The sequence below is a fragment of the Prorops nasuta genome, unplaced genomic scaffold (assembly GCF_024137725.1).
Source record: "Prorops nasuta isolate Cenicafe-Biocafe unplaced genomic scaffold, Cenicafe_Pnas_1.2 PNAS00015, whole genome shotgun sequence".
Lineage (NCBI taxonomy): Eukaryota > Metazoa > Arthropoda > Insecta > Hymenoptera > Bethylidae > Prorops > Prorops nasuta.
Window position 1 is genome coordinate 6,221,054 of NW_027116812.1, and position 15,472 is coordinate 6,236,525.

Sequence of the window (15,472 nt, forward strand, 5' to 3'; positions counted from 1 at the left end):
ATCCAGGCGCGCACAAATTCTTACCACACTTACCTCTCTTATCTCAATCCTTTTCCCTTAAAATGCGCTTTCCGTTCTGTATCCAAATCGTGGGAAATTGAAAGTAGTAATTATCAAGAGACACGGTAATGTCTCGATTACAAGCATCTATACATGTACATATTCATACATCGCCAAGGCACTATCTTTTCTTACATAGAAAGATTGGACGTCGTAACTTAATTTTTTTTTGTAAATCTTCACTTATTCTTGTAATAAAACAATTAAATTTGGCAATAGACATTTGTATGGGTAATTATGCATCTGAATTTGATATAGATTTACCAAACGTTAACCTGCCTATTTGAATGTATTACAGTAATGTTAATTAACGTTATTTTTAGTTTGTCCCTGTGCACCAGGGTTCATTCTAATGTATTATAAATAAATAAAAAGAATTTATTAACACTTATAACGTATTACGATACCATTTTCCTGTAGACTTTTAATTAGGGTAAAATTCGCTTGTCTCCGCGCTAATTTCAATGACACGCGGAATAGCGATCCGCCAAAAATGATTAAGGTCGATGGGGACGAGTGTGTATGCGATTTGTAGTAGTGGTGGGGGAAATCGGACACCTCTAAGTTTAGCTCTTATTCGCACACGAATCAGGGACGGATTCACTTAGGGTGCCGAAATCTTTTAATTTTTCACGTTGAAAGCGGAAATGAAGGAAAATTTGATTAGCTTTTAGTAATCGAGGTGGGTCGTTGGGTGAAAAATTTATACAAAAGTACGGAAGCATCCAAACGAAGGTGAAATGTTGCGTGGGTTAGGTACAAGCTTATACGATTTACGCAGAGTTAATTTGGATAGTGATTAGGAAATGGAATCGGGAAGTTTGTAAGTTACGCTGCGATTAATGGTAGGAATGTTCGATAAACGTGAAGGTATGTTTTGGCTAATGAATAACGGTTGAAAGGCAGTTCCAATAACGTCTTTAGTTGGCAAGGCGTGTCGAATTTATAGGCTCTCTGTTGTGAATAGGACACTGGCTACCTGTCGACGCGAGTCGAGGATCCATGAATCCGGCCGCTGCCAATGATCGAAAAATAGATCTAGCGGCACAACCTGTTCGAAATAGACGGTCAGAATCCGTGACATTCGCCAAATTGTGTATTTCATGCAATCAGAGCTTCAACAAACCCGAAACTATCAATCACCCATGATATTATTTGATCCCACGGCCAAACAAAACCCAATCGGATCACGTCTAAGTATAGATCTAAATCACGAGGAGTGTACCGTACACCATATGTATAAATGGAAAATTTAACGCTACATCAATAGACTAGGCAGAATCATTGATATAATAACGGACTATTCGAGGATTAATTTGGAAGAAAGCCGAGATCGATTTGTATACTGACGGATTGACGTATTATTTGCGGAAGAGGCGATCTGAAAGCGGAGTTCGACCACTTTGATTTCTGCGAAATGGATTTTTGCGGAGTGCGAGTAAAAGGAGCGGATTCTACGAAATTCGATGGTGGTAGAGAGGGAGTGAGAGAGATAGGGGGGGGGGGGGGTCGGCGAAGGTGTTTAGGCCGAAAGCAAAGGGAGAAAGGAAATCTAATTATAGAAAAGGTTATGCCGCGTGCTGAAAGTGTCGGGGTGTGAGTGCGGGTGCACAAATGAGAATCGGTTGCATTGGACGGCCATAAAGTGCAGGCTGCATCCGCTCGGCGCAGATGTACTTGGGACTCCTGCGCCAATGGAGGCCACCAAAGAATCCTCGAGTTTTCTAACCCGTCAGATACGCCAGGACAATGAACCTAGAAGGAGTTGTGGGTTCTCTGCAGGATCTTTTTTTTGTCAGATCCCATCTATATCTCATAATCTTCTTCGAGCCTGCATTCAATATCTCTAATTAAAACGACAAAAGACGCGATGCATTATAATTATAACGAATTATTATTTATCTGGAATACTCAATTTATAATTTGGAATAAAAAATTGCAAAATAATTCAATATTGTTTATTAATATTCGAACTGACGAAAGATTTGACAGGTTTCTAAAGATAAGACGACATATACTTCTTGCAGCAATTACTTCCAGTTAAATTGCTTTAATAAAACGAGTGTACTTAGCATATTGTTTGTTTAACAAATTCGTCGTAGCTTGTATTTGCCTAACTGCAGGTCTTCCTTCATTAACGAAGAGTGCTTGTAACAGGTTTTTCGAAATTGATAAGTTCAAACGTGTATGTTGGAAGAGGAATCAGCTTTGCCAAGGGCATTGAGATTAATCAGTGTCTTATCGTTCGATGTCAGCTTATACACCAGTTTCTCTTTCATTCATGGTGGAGCCATGTGCTATGTAGCGGTAACCCGTTTTACAGTACTTCCGGTATTCCAGCGCGATAAAAACAGAAACAACACAACTCCCCAAAAACAAACTGCCAAATTCGACTCTTAAGTATAGGAATCTTAAACGTTATATAATTACTATCACATCTCAAAAATGACTATTTACAAGCAATGCTATAAGTGCTTTATTAACAGGTTGGAAAATCTAAATCATGAAATATTTCATTACCGAAAACAGTTGATAAAGAATGTAAACTCATCGAAGACACAGTTTATTAAGATTAAACCGATTCTGAATTCTGCAGATTTTCAACGAAAAGAGAATCGAATGTCAATCGATAGATTTCAAGCTGGATTATTATCGGTTATGGTTCAGTTCTCGAAGTAGGCTGACGCGTGCTCGCAGCACACCGTGTACGGTCTAGTCGGGGGTGCCGGTCGCTAATTTTAGATCGGCCCCAGGAGTCGCGAGGCGAATCGGCAGCTGGATGATTCGAGTCGGCGCTTGCACGTGCTTCGTCAAATATACGTGCTGCTTTACCTCCAACTTAACGCGTTCACTCCCTTAGACCCCACTGACCCCAGGAGTCAGGACCCCCTTCCTAGCATTCAGTTCTCCATGGCCACCCTGTCGCAGTCCGCAGATGCAGCGTCCGGCAGCCGGCCAAAGGTTACTTTGGCCAATTCAGCTTGGCCACCACCATAAAATACGATTTCCGGTCTGTATTTTACTCTTTTACGAAAAACAAACGATTTACTTAATGAAAACACTAATAAAATATTTAAGTACTAGACTGGGTTATGATTCAAAGGTGGTAAATTGGCAATTTGATTTAATTTTCTTGAAAGGTTAGATGTAATAGATATCTACATATATATAAATAGTAGGTGCATTAGACGCAAGCTCGTAAATCCATCGACGTATGAGTAGGTAAACGATTAAGCAGGAACGAAGGAGCAATCTTTCCATTTTCATTTCCCCATCAATCCTGGCCAGTTCTCTTTCCCTTTTCTCAGCAGAGCTGGCAGCGGCTGGTGCACCGGATGTTTGAAACTACTGCGAGTATAGGTGGTTCCTCTTAACTTCCGGTTGACTCTGTTCATGCCGGTTTCTCTCGATTGGCCAGAGAACACCCAGCGGATGTGATGTTAGGACACTCATACCAAAAACTCCTCATTTAAATAAAACAGAGTGGTTGTTAGCTTTTCTCTAGCGAGTTTGACCTGACCCATATCTCACGATTGATTGTTTATAAAAGAGTTAAGGCACTGCTGTTGCCGATTTTCTTACATTGGTGACTTTCAACCAACATACACGTGTGTTCTTTGTTTATTCTCTGTTGGATTATTGTGCTTCCTTGTGTTATTTTTATTTAATTCTTTTTTATCGATTTGTAGCTTTTTTACGATTTTGACCAATTGTGGACAACTAAGCTTACAATGGATATTCATATAAACAGGTACACTACATAGTTTTTGCGATGTTAAGAAGGAGGGGTGTAACAGCACAGCGACTAAACTTGGAACAGGGTCTCTCTCTCGATGTATATATAAATGTATTATTAGAATATCTTACGATAGCGATAGGAATTAAATTTTTTCCATTTAAAATTCCTATTGACATTTGTTTACTATGACTGGTCTCAATTATAATTAAAGAACAAAAGGGATACCGAGAGTTGAAGCTTCTACGGTTTTTTCAATATCAAGAAATGTCGTCAAGAAAATATAACTCTTCTTGAACAGTGCTAGTCTTATCATAAGAGATACTGCCCTGCAATGATGAAAAATAGTGGAAATTCAGGATCTTTACTTTAACTCCTTTACTCTTACCAGCCTACAGGGAGTGAGACTCATAATAGAAGCACTAAATTCCTATAATTTCTCATCATAATCTTTGTCTTCACCTCGATCTCTAACATCGTGGAAACATTCCTCAACCCACTATGATTCTCATTACTTATGTTGCATAGAGATTGGGTAGCATGGTGGGAAAGGGAAATTACCAGTTTCTGGACACTCTGACTCATGTTTGTTTGTATACCCATATTACCCATGCAATACGGTGCAGGGGAACAAAAAAAGGTACTAAAAGTTCGGGAGGTCTGGTAAGACGATCGCCGCAAAGATGTACACTTGTAGGCCTCTTTTTTTCTCGAATTTCGAGTGACAGGTCCCCTCTGACCTGCAACCTGCTGGGCCTGGAAAAGCGTGGAAAATATTAGTTGACTCGCAGAAACCGAAAACACGTGATTACTGGTTGGGGTGTGAGAATAAACGTCTGAAAGAAAAAACATTTATTAACCTGCTTTGCGATTAAATATATATGAAAAATCTGAGAGCCATCAAACTATATAGGCATGAAAATATATAAAAGAAAAATATGGAAATGAGTATTTTTGTATTTTTTCGATAGTTTATCTTAATAAGAGGAACGAGGACCAAGCTAGGAGCGAAGGGCCAACTAAACATGTGTTAATTCTTTTGGCTGTTGTGCTTAACACGTGGTTCCCGATTCTTTAGGCTCCTGCTGAGAGTCTTCGTGGATCTCCTAGCTAGTGTATGTCAACCTACATCTGTATAAAGTACTGGCATTCCCTCACGACTTTAAAATTCATATTCTATCCTTATATTAGATTAGTTTAACCATCAAAGGGGTCGAAAAAACTTCAACGTATGTGAGAGACCAACGCGTAGACAGTATCTCTTCGACGTACATGCTATGTCATTATAAAAATATAACTTTTATGTTGTGATTTTTTTTTCATTCATACCAGTAGAGGATTTAAAAGCGAGGTGTATCATAGTTGACAAATAATTGGTTGTTAAGAAGTTATTATATTGACAGCAAAGGTATGATTGAAAAGAATAAAACGATCAGTTTTTGTTCTGACGTAAGGTATCACCTGCCCCTATTGTTTTAGATGACGGCATTTACGCGCTGGGCACGTGCCCGAGTTACCGATTCCACGAAATATGACTCTCTTACTCGTACATTTTTATTGTACACAAGAGTACAGCATAACTCTGAGAAACATAAATTACCAAAGTGATCGAGTTCGCAGAAAACGAAATTTTTGTTTAAATTCTATATGCTTTAAAAATATAATTATAATCACACTTATAATAATTTTTTTTTTATTAATTTCACGTTATTATTATACATTATTCAAAGAGGCCTCATCATTAATAAAGAGAAAACTTTTAAATATTTTAGTTTTCATGTCTAAAACATTGTATAACCATTTAGGTCTGAAAGGCATATTAATGTCATGAATGAACTGGTGGCCTTCGAAAAAATATGTAACCTACGAAGGGAAGAAAAAATAAAATAAAGTAGGCAACCTGATTAATTAAAAACTTACAACAACTTCTTGATCCCACAGGAAATGATTAGCTGAAATGCAGAAGAAAACATTGACTATAACTTGTGATTCTGGGTAAAATGTTGACGGTATGCTCCACAGAACTTTGTATAAGTAATTATCTGCATTATTGTCGTTAGTTAGACCTATGAATTCTATATGAAAGATCCAATCTTTGAGCTCCTAATAAAATAACCGACCAATTAAAATGAATATCTTAAAAGTATGTATTTTATAATAAGTTACTTTATTTCTTGTCTCAATACTCTTCGTTAAAATTATGTTCATATTACTATTTAGTTTTTTTTATACATATACCGGTAACTGATTCCACATGTGCATTTCTCTTTCTAGATACCGTTTAGAATTTTTTATGTTTACGCTGCTTGCAATGGGCCATCGCACTGTATAACTACCTTTTGACTTTGTAGCTTCACCTGACAAGCACGATATGTTGCTCGAGTAGAAATCCTGGTAGAAATCATACAGAGCTTAATAGGAGTAAAAAATAAAATATCACCTAAAAAATACCACGCAACTGACCATAGAACACACGCTGCTAATAATTGTATTAACAAATGTTTCAGCAAATCCTTCTATTTGCTTGAAAGCAACATAATCGTATTTTCCTGTAAGTACCATTTTGGCTAGGAAAAAACCAGAAGTGCAAAAAAAATGAAAATCGTATGCTTTTGTTTACATCTAATATATATATTTATATAATTTTTTTATCGTTATATTATTATTTCTATAAATAATCACGTTACAGCCGTATACGAAACACCTAACACATGTCGCTCTCGTACATATGATTAGGTTAAATGTGTAAATGTTAAAAGATAAGATAAAATCTACTTACAATACGTTATTATTGCTTAATCATTAATTAGCAGTCTGATTTTGTGTGATTTGGGTGCTCAGTTTGAACTCGTGCAGCTTTTGTTGATGCTTCCAGGCCGGTAACAGCTGCTAATACTTGAAATAAACTTTCCATCAGTCGGCTGAATATTTCTGACATTTCTTCATCGGTTCGAGTGACGACGAAAATATCTACGATAAGAGAAAATGTTGTATAAAATATGATTTAAATTTAAAGGAATTGCTATTAAAAATGATTGCAAATAGAAAATACCAGATCTATCTTGTCCTAAATGTTTACAGTACATATTAACAGCTGTTGTTACGTCGTCGTCATCGTGAAAGGGATCGCCAGGCCATTGAGCCCTATGCTGCCTTACGGCTTCGAGAGCTGAAGACCAGCGAGCACTTCTTAAAAATTCAGCGACTCTGGCAAATTCCTCTACAGACCCAGAGCCAGGTAACGGACTGGGACTGGGAGTTGGAGTTGGTGTACCCCTCTCACTTTCTGTACTCTCTTCAAGTGCTCTACTCAATGCTATTTTCATGTTTGCAATTTCTGTAGATACATCTTGAAGAGGAATCTGTATGTTTCTGGCGGCATTTAATAGTACTCCCAGCATTTTATTTGACGCTTCTATCAACAATAGAAGCTGAAAATGTAATTTGTAAAGCGCTCTTCCTAAATCTAACAAAATTTCTTCATATCCTATTTCGGATGTATGACTCCCACCCAACGAGTGTAATTTGCTCGTTGCTTTTGCTGCTTCCAAACACTAAAATTTAAGATAAAGTATAAATTTTTGTAGTTGAAATTCATACAATAAATACAAATTAAAAAAATGGTATTTACTTCCGTAGCATGATCTTTTCTATCAAGAAAAGTTTCTAAATGTTCTTGAATTTCGAGCATTCCAAAACGTAAAGATTCATTTAGTCTTTGATTTGCAAATATTGCAGTCGAAAACCAGATTAAAGGAGGTTCAGCTTTTGTGGTAAGCAGTTCAGCGTGACTAGATAAGTGACATCCTAATTGAACAGATGGAGGACTACCATTACAGAGTAACGAACTTGCTTCGCGAGAAAGGCTTACTGTTTTGTTGCTTGCATCCTTAAAGAATGATTTGTTAATTAGAATAATAATAAACTGCTAACAGCAAAAATTTAACAAAAATGTCATACTCTCAAAATTCTGTATATTAGTTGGAAGAAGTCTAAGGTATTATAGGGGGTTTGACTGATTAGAGTTTGTATTTGCTGCCGACAGATTTCTTCAGTATCATCACGAACAATTTGCCTGAATGGCAATAGAGCCGATAAATTTGGCGAAGCATTGCAAGGAGTCACGTCACCGAGATCTCCAGCACTCGAACCACTGTTAAATAACCATTACATAAATAAGAAGTTAGTTGCAGCTAGATAAGTAGATAATAAATTGGAGCTTACGAGGAGTCGGATCTTGTTGAGGAATCACGACGTGTGCGACTTGGTATCAACGATAACGATGATGGAGGGAACATTCCGGGAATATTGGATACTTCTTGACCAACGCTAGATCCGCTTGGGACTTCATCCAATGGTGACTCCGATCCAGCTTCATCATCTGAAGATTCTTCGGCGACACCGCGCTGAAACAATAAGTTATTAATTAATATGCAATTTAAATGATTTTCAATTCAATTAATAAAAGAGAGTATACCCGAGTCGTATGCTTGCTCGATGATGGTGTTTTTTCACTAAGACTCTCCTCGAATTGCCGTAAACTGGGTTCCCGCTCTTCCCCTTCACTCAAAGGTCGTCTCCTCACTCCCCAGTTAAAGTTATCTGTACTTTCACCCTAGAAAAAAAATTGATGTAAGTTTTAATATTATGTAGAAACAAATTTATAGTAAAAAATTGAAATACATACTTCAACGCTTTCACTTTCATATTCCAAGAAGTCAAAGTCTTTAAAGACACCGAATTGTTCGTCATCTCGTCTTGATCCTCCGCTTAGATCATTGTTAGCACCCGATACTTCTTCTGTGGAGGATGCCATTGAAGACTGACGCTCCATCAAGTCAGAACTTTGACTAAATATAACCTGTTAAATGAAATAATAATATTATAGGAAAAGAAAATTAATATCTTAGGAAATAACAAAAAAAAAAAAAAAACAGTGACATTTGTCATGAGGTAGACAATGTTTTACTCAATTTTGCGCAGTGATGTAAAATAAAAATGAAAAACGAATTATGAACAAGATACATGGAATTATATTAATTGCTCACTGATCTTTCTTAATTTTCGTGTCAGCAAGGTATAAAAAGTGCATTTTTTGTAGCGCTGCAAATTATTCGTGATATTGAGATTAAAGAACAAAAGTAAAAAAAAAATATTTTTGCGATAAAGTGCCATAGTACGATACCTTTAAGTGCACATAAGCATAGATTTATTTTACTTTTGTGAATCACGCAAAATTGCAAATACTATTGCATTATTATGAAGTGCAAACTGCGTTGAGAAAAACCGATTACCTTGCTGTATAATGTCATTGAACTAATGTGTTCATCCTAAAAAGGGGTAGATAACGAGTGTAAATTTAAATTAAATAACATGATTTCAAAAAGTCGATGGAGGAATATGAGTTTTTAATGGCATGAGATTTTACGTTATATATTTTACGAGAAAAACTTACAGATGGGCTTTTGGGTAAGCCAACCCTTTGTCCGCATGTAGTTAGAAGATTAACTAGGCATTCCCGCACGCGACCCTAATAAAAAAAATATATTAGTACATTATTTAAAGTCCTAATTTGTTAGTTATACTATATATAATTAAGTTCACTTCTATTACCTGTGACATCCAAGGTCTCTTCCATCCCAAAACTGCATTATTATCAGCAGGCGATAAAGATAAGGAGCATCTTGGGGATCCAAGAGACTTTTCTTCAATACCTTGTCGTATCAGCCAACGTCTACCGATTACCGGAGTTTGTGAGAGATCAAAGGTGAAGTCCATTGTCCTTCCTATCAAACATTATACATATGATGTTTACAATAGAATATTAATGCAATTAAGGCTCGAGCAATATTGGCTCACATGTCGTCTATGAACACACTTCCTTTAATATAAAGCACATATTACGCACGGCGTATACTATAATATTATACCTGCGTTTTAAACATTACTTACCTTCTCAACAGGTGAAAATTAAAACAACAGAGAGGCAAAAGTTAAATAAAAGTCAAATGCTATTTGACCCTTTTGTTTAGAAAATTTACTAGCGACAAAAAAATCTACCGTTCTAAATGAATTTTTAGTACAGCTGAATACAAGAAGTATATCATTTTTAAAAAAATATATACTTTAATTCAAGGGAAAACTATAAGCGATTCTTATTGTTATTTTTATCACAACCTTCATGTTGGCATAATGAGCAATCCATACACAGAACGTGTTCCATGTTGCGAAAGCAAAATTCGAACTTAGGTTTAATAAATTAATGTAACCACATATAATAGATATTTGAGAATCGAATTTACCCGGCAATTCCTTTTTCGTGAAAATTTCCGTATCCGTAAAACTAGGATGCGGTGAAGCCAAAGATGATTCCCATGACGAAGCGTGCATCGATGTTGGTGGTGCTACGAGACTAGATGATCTGGTTACAACTAGCTTCAGAATTTTTAATGACTCCTTCCAATAATTGCCCTGCAATAAAAAACATCATAATTGTTATATAAATATTAAAAAAAATTAATTATAACAATATCAATATTACCTCAACGTATTTTGAAATTACTCTTATGAGCTCAGTATTGATCGGTTGTGCAGCTTGTGAAGCAAGATCAACATAATGTAACATACAATGTATAATGCTTAAAACTGATAGAGCCACGCTGCTTGGGCCTTTCTCTAAAACCTCAATTAAAAAAGCAAGCATATTAAAACTCAAATGAGCGTAAGAATCATAAAGATATTTGACGACACACTTGGTCCATTGAAAGCTTTCTTTACTAAATGTTCGTCGGCTATAAAGGGTCATTACAGTGCCTAGATTTTCCAATTTTTTACCCTTTTCAGCACTCACCTTAAAGTATCAATAATTATTAATTATAATAAACAGATTAAGTAATTTAATTCAAAAACATATCTTCGTATAATTACTTGAGCTATATTTTCAGCACTTCTGATGCAAAGCTCATTGGCGTCTTCATAATTTAGAAGCATATATGGTAATAAAGAGACAACATTCATTGGGAATGCGAGACTTTGAGTAGGATCAACTACAGGTAAGTCCAGTAACGGTGTAAACTGAGAGAGAAGAGTAACAACAGGTTCGTATGTATTAGGGCTAGTGCATCCTTTTAATAATAGTGCATGCACACCGGGAAACGAATTCCATCTGAGTTGTTGTTGTAGCTTTTCAACTTTATCCCTAGCATCTGGTCGGTCCAACGGAAGCCTATGAAGGACACGGCTAAGTAGTCGAAGGGCCAATAGAAATTCATGTTCATAGTCAGATTCAAGCAGTGAAACCGATAGCCAAAATAGTTGGGCTAAAATTGTCATTTTGTCATCTTGAGTAGCAGAATCCCCTAACAGCTTTAAGGATTGCGCAGATCTTGATCTTGACAAGTTTGAATTTGGAAACTTATTGCCTACTCTATTATCCAATTCTGTAATTGAAAATAAGTTGAATGCCCCTTTCTTTTATTATGTATAAAATTAATAATAATTTATATATTAAAATCTTACCCTTTACTTCATTAGTAGACGTATTTGCAGCACCACTTGATTTTCTCATGCAATAGCTTACAGAATAACTAGTACTTCTAGTATGACCACCTTGATTCAAGTGTGAAAATATGCAAGGGCCGGCTGGATAACCATTTCCTCCACCAGGACTACGTTTGCCACCAATAACGATCCCGGAGACCGGATCCTTATTATTCAAGTTTGGAGTTGATTTGAAAATTTCTTTCATAAAATCTAATGGCCTAAAATCTGATTCCAAAGAATCAACGGCAGCCTCGAGTGTTAAAAGTAACTCCGTTACATAGCCCTGGTAAACATTAATTATATTTTCAGTTCTAGTTGAATAGTATAAATGTATTATATATCTCGATTTATTATCATTTACCTGCATATCTTCTCCTTGTTCTGCAACAGTTTCCACTAATCTTGATAAAATATCAGATAGCATTCTGGACGTAATTGGAACCCGGAGTGCCCGGAAAACTTGTAATGATCTTCCAGCATAGTGCCTAGACGAGCATGAGAGACCCAGTTGTAAAGCTGTCTGCGCCCAACGTTGACTAACTAACGCATGAGGCAAAGAATCTCTAAAAACGCGCAGAACATGTCTAAGTAACATCGTTAATTGCTCTGCACTTCGAACCCACCAAACTTTGGCAGTCATGTCTTCGTAGTTCCATAACGGCTGATTAGTTCTATAAGTAAACATATAAATTAAACTCAGAAAATTTAAAGACAATCGTTGATTCATACCGTGATGCAAGGAAATTAATCAAAGATTTTATGACATTCTGAAGAGTCATATTGTGCCCTGATTGAGGCACTGGCCAGTTTGTAGTTTCTTCTGGCGTTACAATTACCGGAGGTATAGCGTTTGATGAAATCGAATGTGAAGGCCAACTATTACTATCTGATGTTTCTAAAATTACATAGAAAATGATGTAACTCACTAAACTCTAGCAAGTACCTTCCATATCAACATAACTTCTTAAACTTACCATAAGCATGGGTATTTGTATTATAATCCTTATGTTCTGTGAGCGAATAGCTGATATGATTAATCGATGTTGGCGGAGAAGACATAAAATTAGTTATAGAGGAATAGGTAGGAGTACCTGTAGCGGAGGAAGTCGGTAAAGGAGGTGGAGGAGGGGGTGGGGGTGGTGGAGGAGGTGCAGGTGGTGTAGATGTCTCTGGAGATGGCGGTAATGGTGGGGGTGGTGGAATAGCCGGAGGTGATGGTGAACAGGGTGGAGATGAAGCGGTTGGTGGAGGAGTGGATGGTGGTGGTGCTGTTGGTGGCCCGTACAAGTAACTATCGAACTCCGGATCTACTTCTGTAAAATTATGCTCCAGTACTGGTAATGCTGGGGTCGTTAATCCCAGACCTAACTGTTCAGTCTTTGATGCAAGTAGTACTCGCGCTACACCGAGATGATCCCTATGATCTCCCAGTACTACCAGCAAATTTAGTAGAAGACATCGACAGTGGTCTCTAACAAGCGGACGCGAATGATCCAAGCCCAAGAAAACAATATGTAACATTAACGGAACATGAATGGCCCAGTCAAGCTGTACACCATCAACAACCACGTCAGTTAATAGCATAACAGCTATATTGCATCTGAAAGATATTATATTTAATTAAAATAAATGAATAAAAAATAAGAAATATATTAAATTGTTACCTATGAAAACCACTTATTGGTTGTGAGCTATCTGGCAAATACTCTGTCAAGGGGGCAAAGTATCCTCCATATTCAGGCATTGGTAATGGATGTGGCTGTGGTATATCGAACTTCTCACCAGTGGATACGGTTTTTCCACCAGAGCCTCCGATTCCATTTTTTGTCCCATAACAGGTTTCATCAGTTGTTAACTATTAATATACGTTATCATTATATGTATGTTTTTATTAATAAATAAAGTTTATTATTATACATTCAAGTTATACACAGTACTTACATCAACTTCGGCTGTAGGGGTTGATAGATCGTCTGGAAGAACAGGTGGACCACTTGCGGTCCTGGTTTTTTCAGTTCTCGGCGTTTGAAATCCAGCAAGTGCACGTAGTGCGGTATCTGACTTCGACGCTCTGAAGAAATACAGTTTTTTATTCAATTATTCAATACAAGTTATGATATACCTTAGATAAGAAAATACCAACCCAGTCTTGATAGGGTCTTCGCCAGAGTGTCTTTTTGTGTGAATAGTACCCTTTTCTACTCCCAAGTCCCGAGGAGGGTTTCCAGGATCAGCTGCCGGAGCGTCGCTATGTGACGAAGCCTTCCTCATACTAGTAAGTCGATAAAAAGGTGGCGTTTCGGTTCGTTCAATTAAGCAATTGAGTGTTTCTACTGTTTGTAATTCGATCATCATTTCATCAACGAGACGATCGGGCCGGGATCTCGCCAAATATAAAACCACTCGTTTAGCCTGGTTTGAAAAATAGAAGTGCCACATAGTTGTTAGTTTTAAATTCCCCTAGACTATAAATACTAATATTTGATAATGGACTCACATAAGGAAGTAATTCCTGGGGAGCCATTCCTGACACAATTATTAGATAGCGAATGATTACTTTTAAATTGTTAGGCCAACACCCGCACAATGTAGCCCACAATTCTTCCGTTTCTTTTGGATGCTCGTCTGAAAACTATAAATTTTCAAATAAATATTTAATTTGGACAGAATTAAGAATACTAGAAGAATCTCCAAAAGCATGAAAAAACAATATACCTTCGCTGTGATATAAAACAGATTATTTAGCACCATTTCCGTAGCTTCTGCGCTACCCCAACCTTCCCGTCTGGCACCACCGCGAGCCATGTCGGTTGCATAATACTGCAAAAGAGTAGAAAAAATTGAAAATAAAATAAAAGATTAAAAATTCCAAAAATATTTTGGAGGCGCCGGGTATCGATCCCGGTACCTCTCGCATGCTAAGCGAGCGCTCTACCATCTGAGCTACGCCCCCGATGATCTTTACAATCCAGATCTCGCTGAAGGCTATTACCTGTGCTCCACTTTGAGTAAAAGAATTAAAAATATTATTTGGAGGCGCCGGGTATCGATCCCGGTACCTCTCGCATGCTAAGCGAGCGCTCTACCATCTGAGCTACGCCCCCGATGATATGTAAACCAATCTTGATCCTTTTGATCTGTAATATTTATCCTATTCAACAAAAAGATCCTAGAGGTGCCAGGCATCGATCCCGGTACCTCTCACGCGCAAAGCTAACGCTCTACCATATGAGCTAAAACCCCATTAATTACTTCATAATCTTTACTTTTTGTAATTAACGATAATCATCAAAATTACTATAAAAGATTATTTGGAGGCGCCGGGCATCGATCCCGGTACCTCTCGCTTGCGAAGCGAGCGCTCTACCATCTGAGCTACGCCCCCGTTAATTACTGCAAAATCTTTATCTTTTTCCAATCAGTGATAAGGTTTAAATCACAAAAAATATTATTTGAAGACGTCGAAGTTCGATTGCGGTAATTCTAGCAAGCTTAGCGAGTTCTTTTTTTCCATTTAAGCCAAAAGATCGACGAGAACAGGTGACAAATGCATTTCTTCTCTTGATCGGTGATAATGATTTTAATTAGCAAAAGATTATTTGGAGGCGCCGGGCATCGATCCCGGTACCTCTCGCATGCAAAGCGAGCGCTCTACCATATGAGCTACGCCCCCTGTGATCAGTATTTTTTAAACAGTCGGTTTGACCATTGAACCTGCTCTACTTTCAGAGTGAAAGGTAATGGTCCTTTCAAGATTCAGCTCAGCTCATACGCTCTACAAGTATTGTTACCGTTGCCAGCCACTCGTAACTCGACACTGAATGATTATAAATGAATATCATCAACTTAATCTTTGAATTGTTAAAATTTTATTTTGAATTTTTAACCCTTTAAGCTAGTCTGTTTAATTATGAGAAAGGTTCCGTTACATTGTTCAATTATTAATAGATTTAAATCGAGTTTTATAATGTACCCGTCTACTATTAGTGGTCCTTGACTGTCGACGTCGGAGTGGCGCCTCCACAGAATTTGTTGACAGCTGCATTTGGCCTTTAAAAATCGCTCCAATGCTTCGCCAAATGTGAGGATCAATACTCAGAATATCTTATGTACACAATGCATAAATTTTTGCTT

At 37.2% G+C, this 15,472-nt stretch overlaps 2 protein-coding genes and 4 non-coding genes across 7 annotated transcripts in view; all 6 read right to left on the reverse strand.

Moving 5' to 3' along the window:
• Window positions 1-3,183: 3,183 nt before the first annotated feature.
• On the reverse strand, window positions 3,184-6,715 carry LOC136779045 (uncharacterized). 2 transcript variants are annotated; one of them, XM_066736338.1, is made up of 5 exons: window positions 6,576-6,715; window positions 6,260-6,363; window positions 6,133-6,187; window positions 5,717-5,748; window positions 3,184-4,552 (listed from the first exon to the last, which is right to left on the reverse strand). In XM_066736338.1, exons 2-5 carry the CDS (start codon window positions 6,356-6,358, stop codon window positions 4,205-4,207), a joined length of 534 nt encoding a protein of 177 aa, XP_066592435.1. In that variant the 5' UTR covers window positions 6,359-6,363; window positions 6,576-6,715; the 3' UTR covers window positions 3,184-4,204. The 2 variants fall into 2 exon arrangements, with proteins under 2 accessions (XP_066592435.1, XP_066592436.1); XM_066736339.1 differs by lacking the exon at window positions 3,184-4,552 and adding an exon at window positions 5,474-5,659.
• fry (Protein furry) overlaps window positions 6,371-15,472 on the reverse strand; it is a 29,257-nt gene continuing 20,155 nt past the window's right edge. Inside the window, exons 26-46 of the mRNA XM_066736334.1 lie at window positions 14,054-14,158; window positions 13,836-13,970; window positions 13,482-13,750; window positions 13,280-13,409; window positions 13,003-13,193; window positions 12,313-12,938; window positions 12,068-12,233; window positions 11,700-12,009; window positions 11,315-11,621; window positions 10,724-11,235; window positions 10,338-10,646; window positions 10,099-10,267; window positions 9,410-9,582; window positions 9,252-9,326; window positions 8,484-8,657; window positions 8,274-8,411; window positions 8,021-8,202; window positions 7,757-7,949; window positions 7,428-7,685; window positions 6,849-7,350; window positions 6,371-6,766 (exon numbers count right to left, since the gene is read on the reverse strand). Coding sequence (XP_066592431.1) covers window positions 6,603-6,766; window positions 6,849-7,350; window positions 7,428-7,685; window positions 7,757-7,949; window positions 8,021-8,202; window positions 8,274-8,411; window positions 8,484-8,657; window positions 9,252-9,326; window positions 9,410-9,582; window positions 10,099-10,267; window positions 10,338-10,646; window positions 10,724-11,235; window positions 11,315-11,621; window positions 11,700-12,009; window positions 12,068-12,233; window positions 12,313-12,938; window positions 13,003-13,193; window positions 13,280-13,409; window positions 13,482-13,750; window positions 13,836-13,970; window positions 14,054-14,158 — 5,088 coding nt within the window. The 3' untranslated portion in view covers window positions 6,371-6,602. The remainder of the gene's footprint in view (window positions 6,767-6,848; window positions 7,351-7,427; window positions 7,686-7,756; window positions 7,950-8,020; window positions 8,203-8,273; window positions 8,412-8,483; window positions 8,658-9,251; window positions 9,327-9,409; window positions 9,583-10,098; window positions 10,268-10,337; window positions 10,647-10,723; window positions 11,236-11,314; window positions 11,622-11,699; window positions 12,010-12,067; window positions 12,234-12,312; window positions 12,939-13,002; window positions 13,194-13,279; window positions 13,410-13,481; window positions 13,751-13,835; window positions 13,971-14,053; window positions 14,159-15,472) is intronic.
• On the reverse strand, window positions 14,219-14,291 carry TRNAA-AGC (transfer RNA alanine (anticodon AGC)). The gene has a single exon. It is a non-coding gene; the product is annotated as a tRNA-Ala (tRNA).
• On the reverse strand, window positions 14,370-14,442 carry TRNAA-AGC (transfer RNA alanine (anticodon AGC)). The gene has a single exon. It is a non-coding gene; the product is annotated as a tRNA-Ala (tRNA).
• On the reverse strand, window positions 14,651-14,723 carry TRNAA-CGC (transfer RNA alanine (anticodon CGC)). Its single transcript has one exon. It is a non-coding gene; the product is annotated as a tRNA-Ala (tRNA).
• On the reverse strand, window positions 14,939-15,011 carry TRNAA-UGC (transfer RNA alanine (anticodon UGC)). The gene has a single exon. It is a non-coding gene; the product is annotated as a tRNA-Ala (tRNA).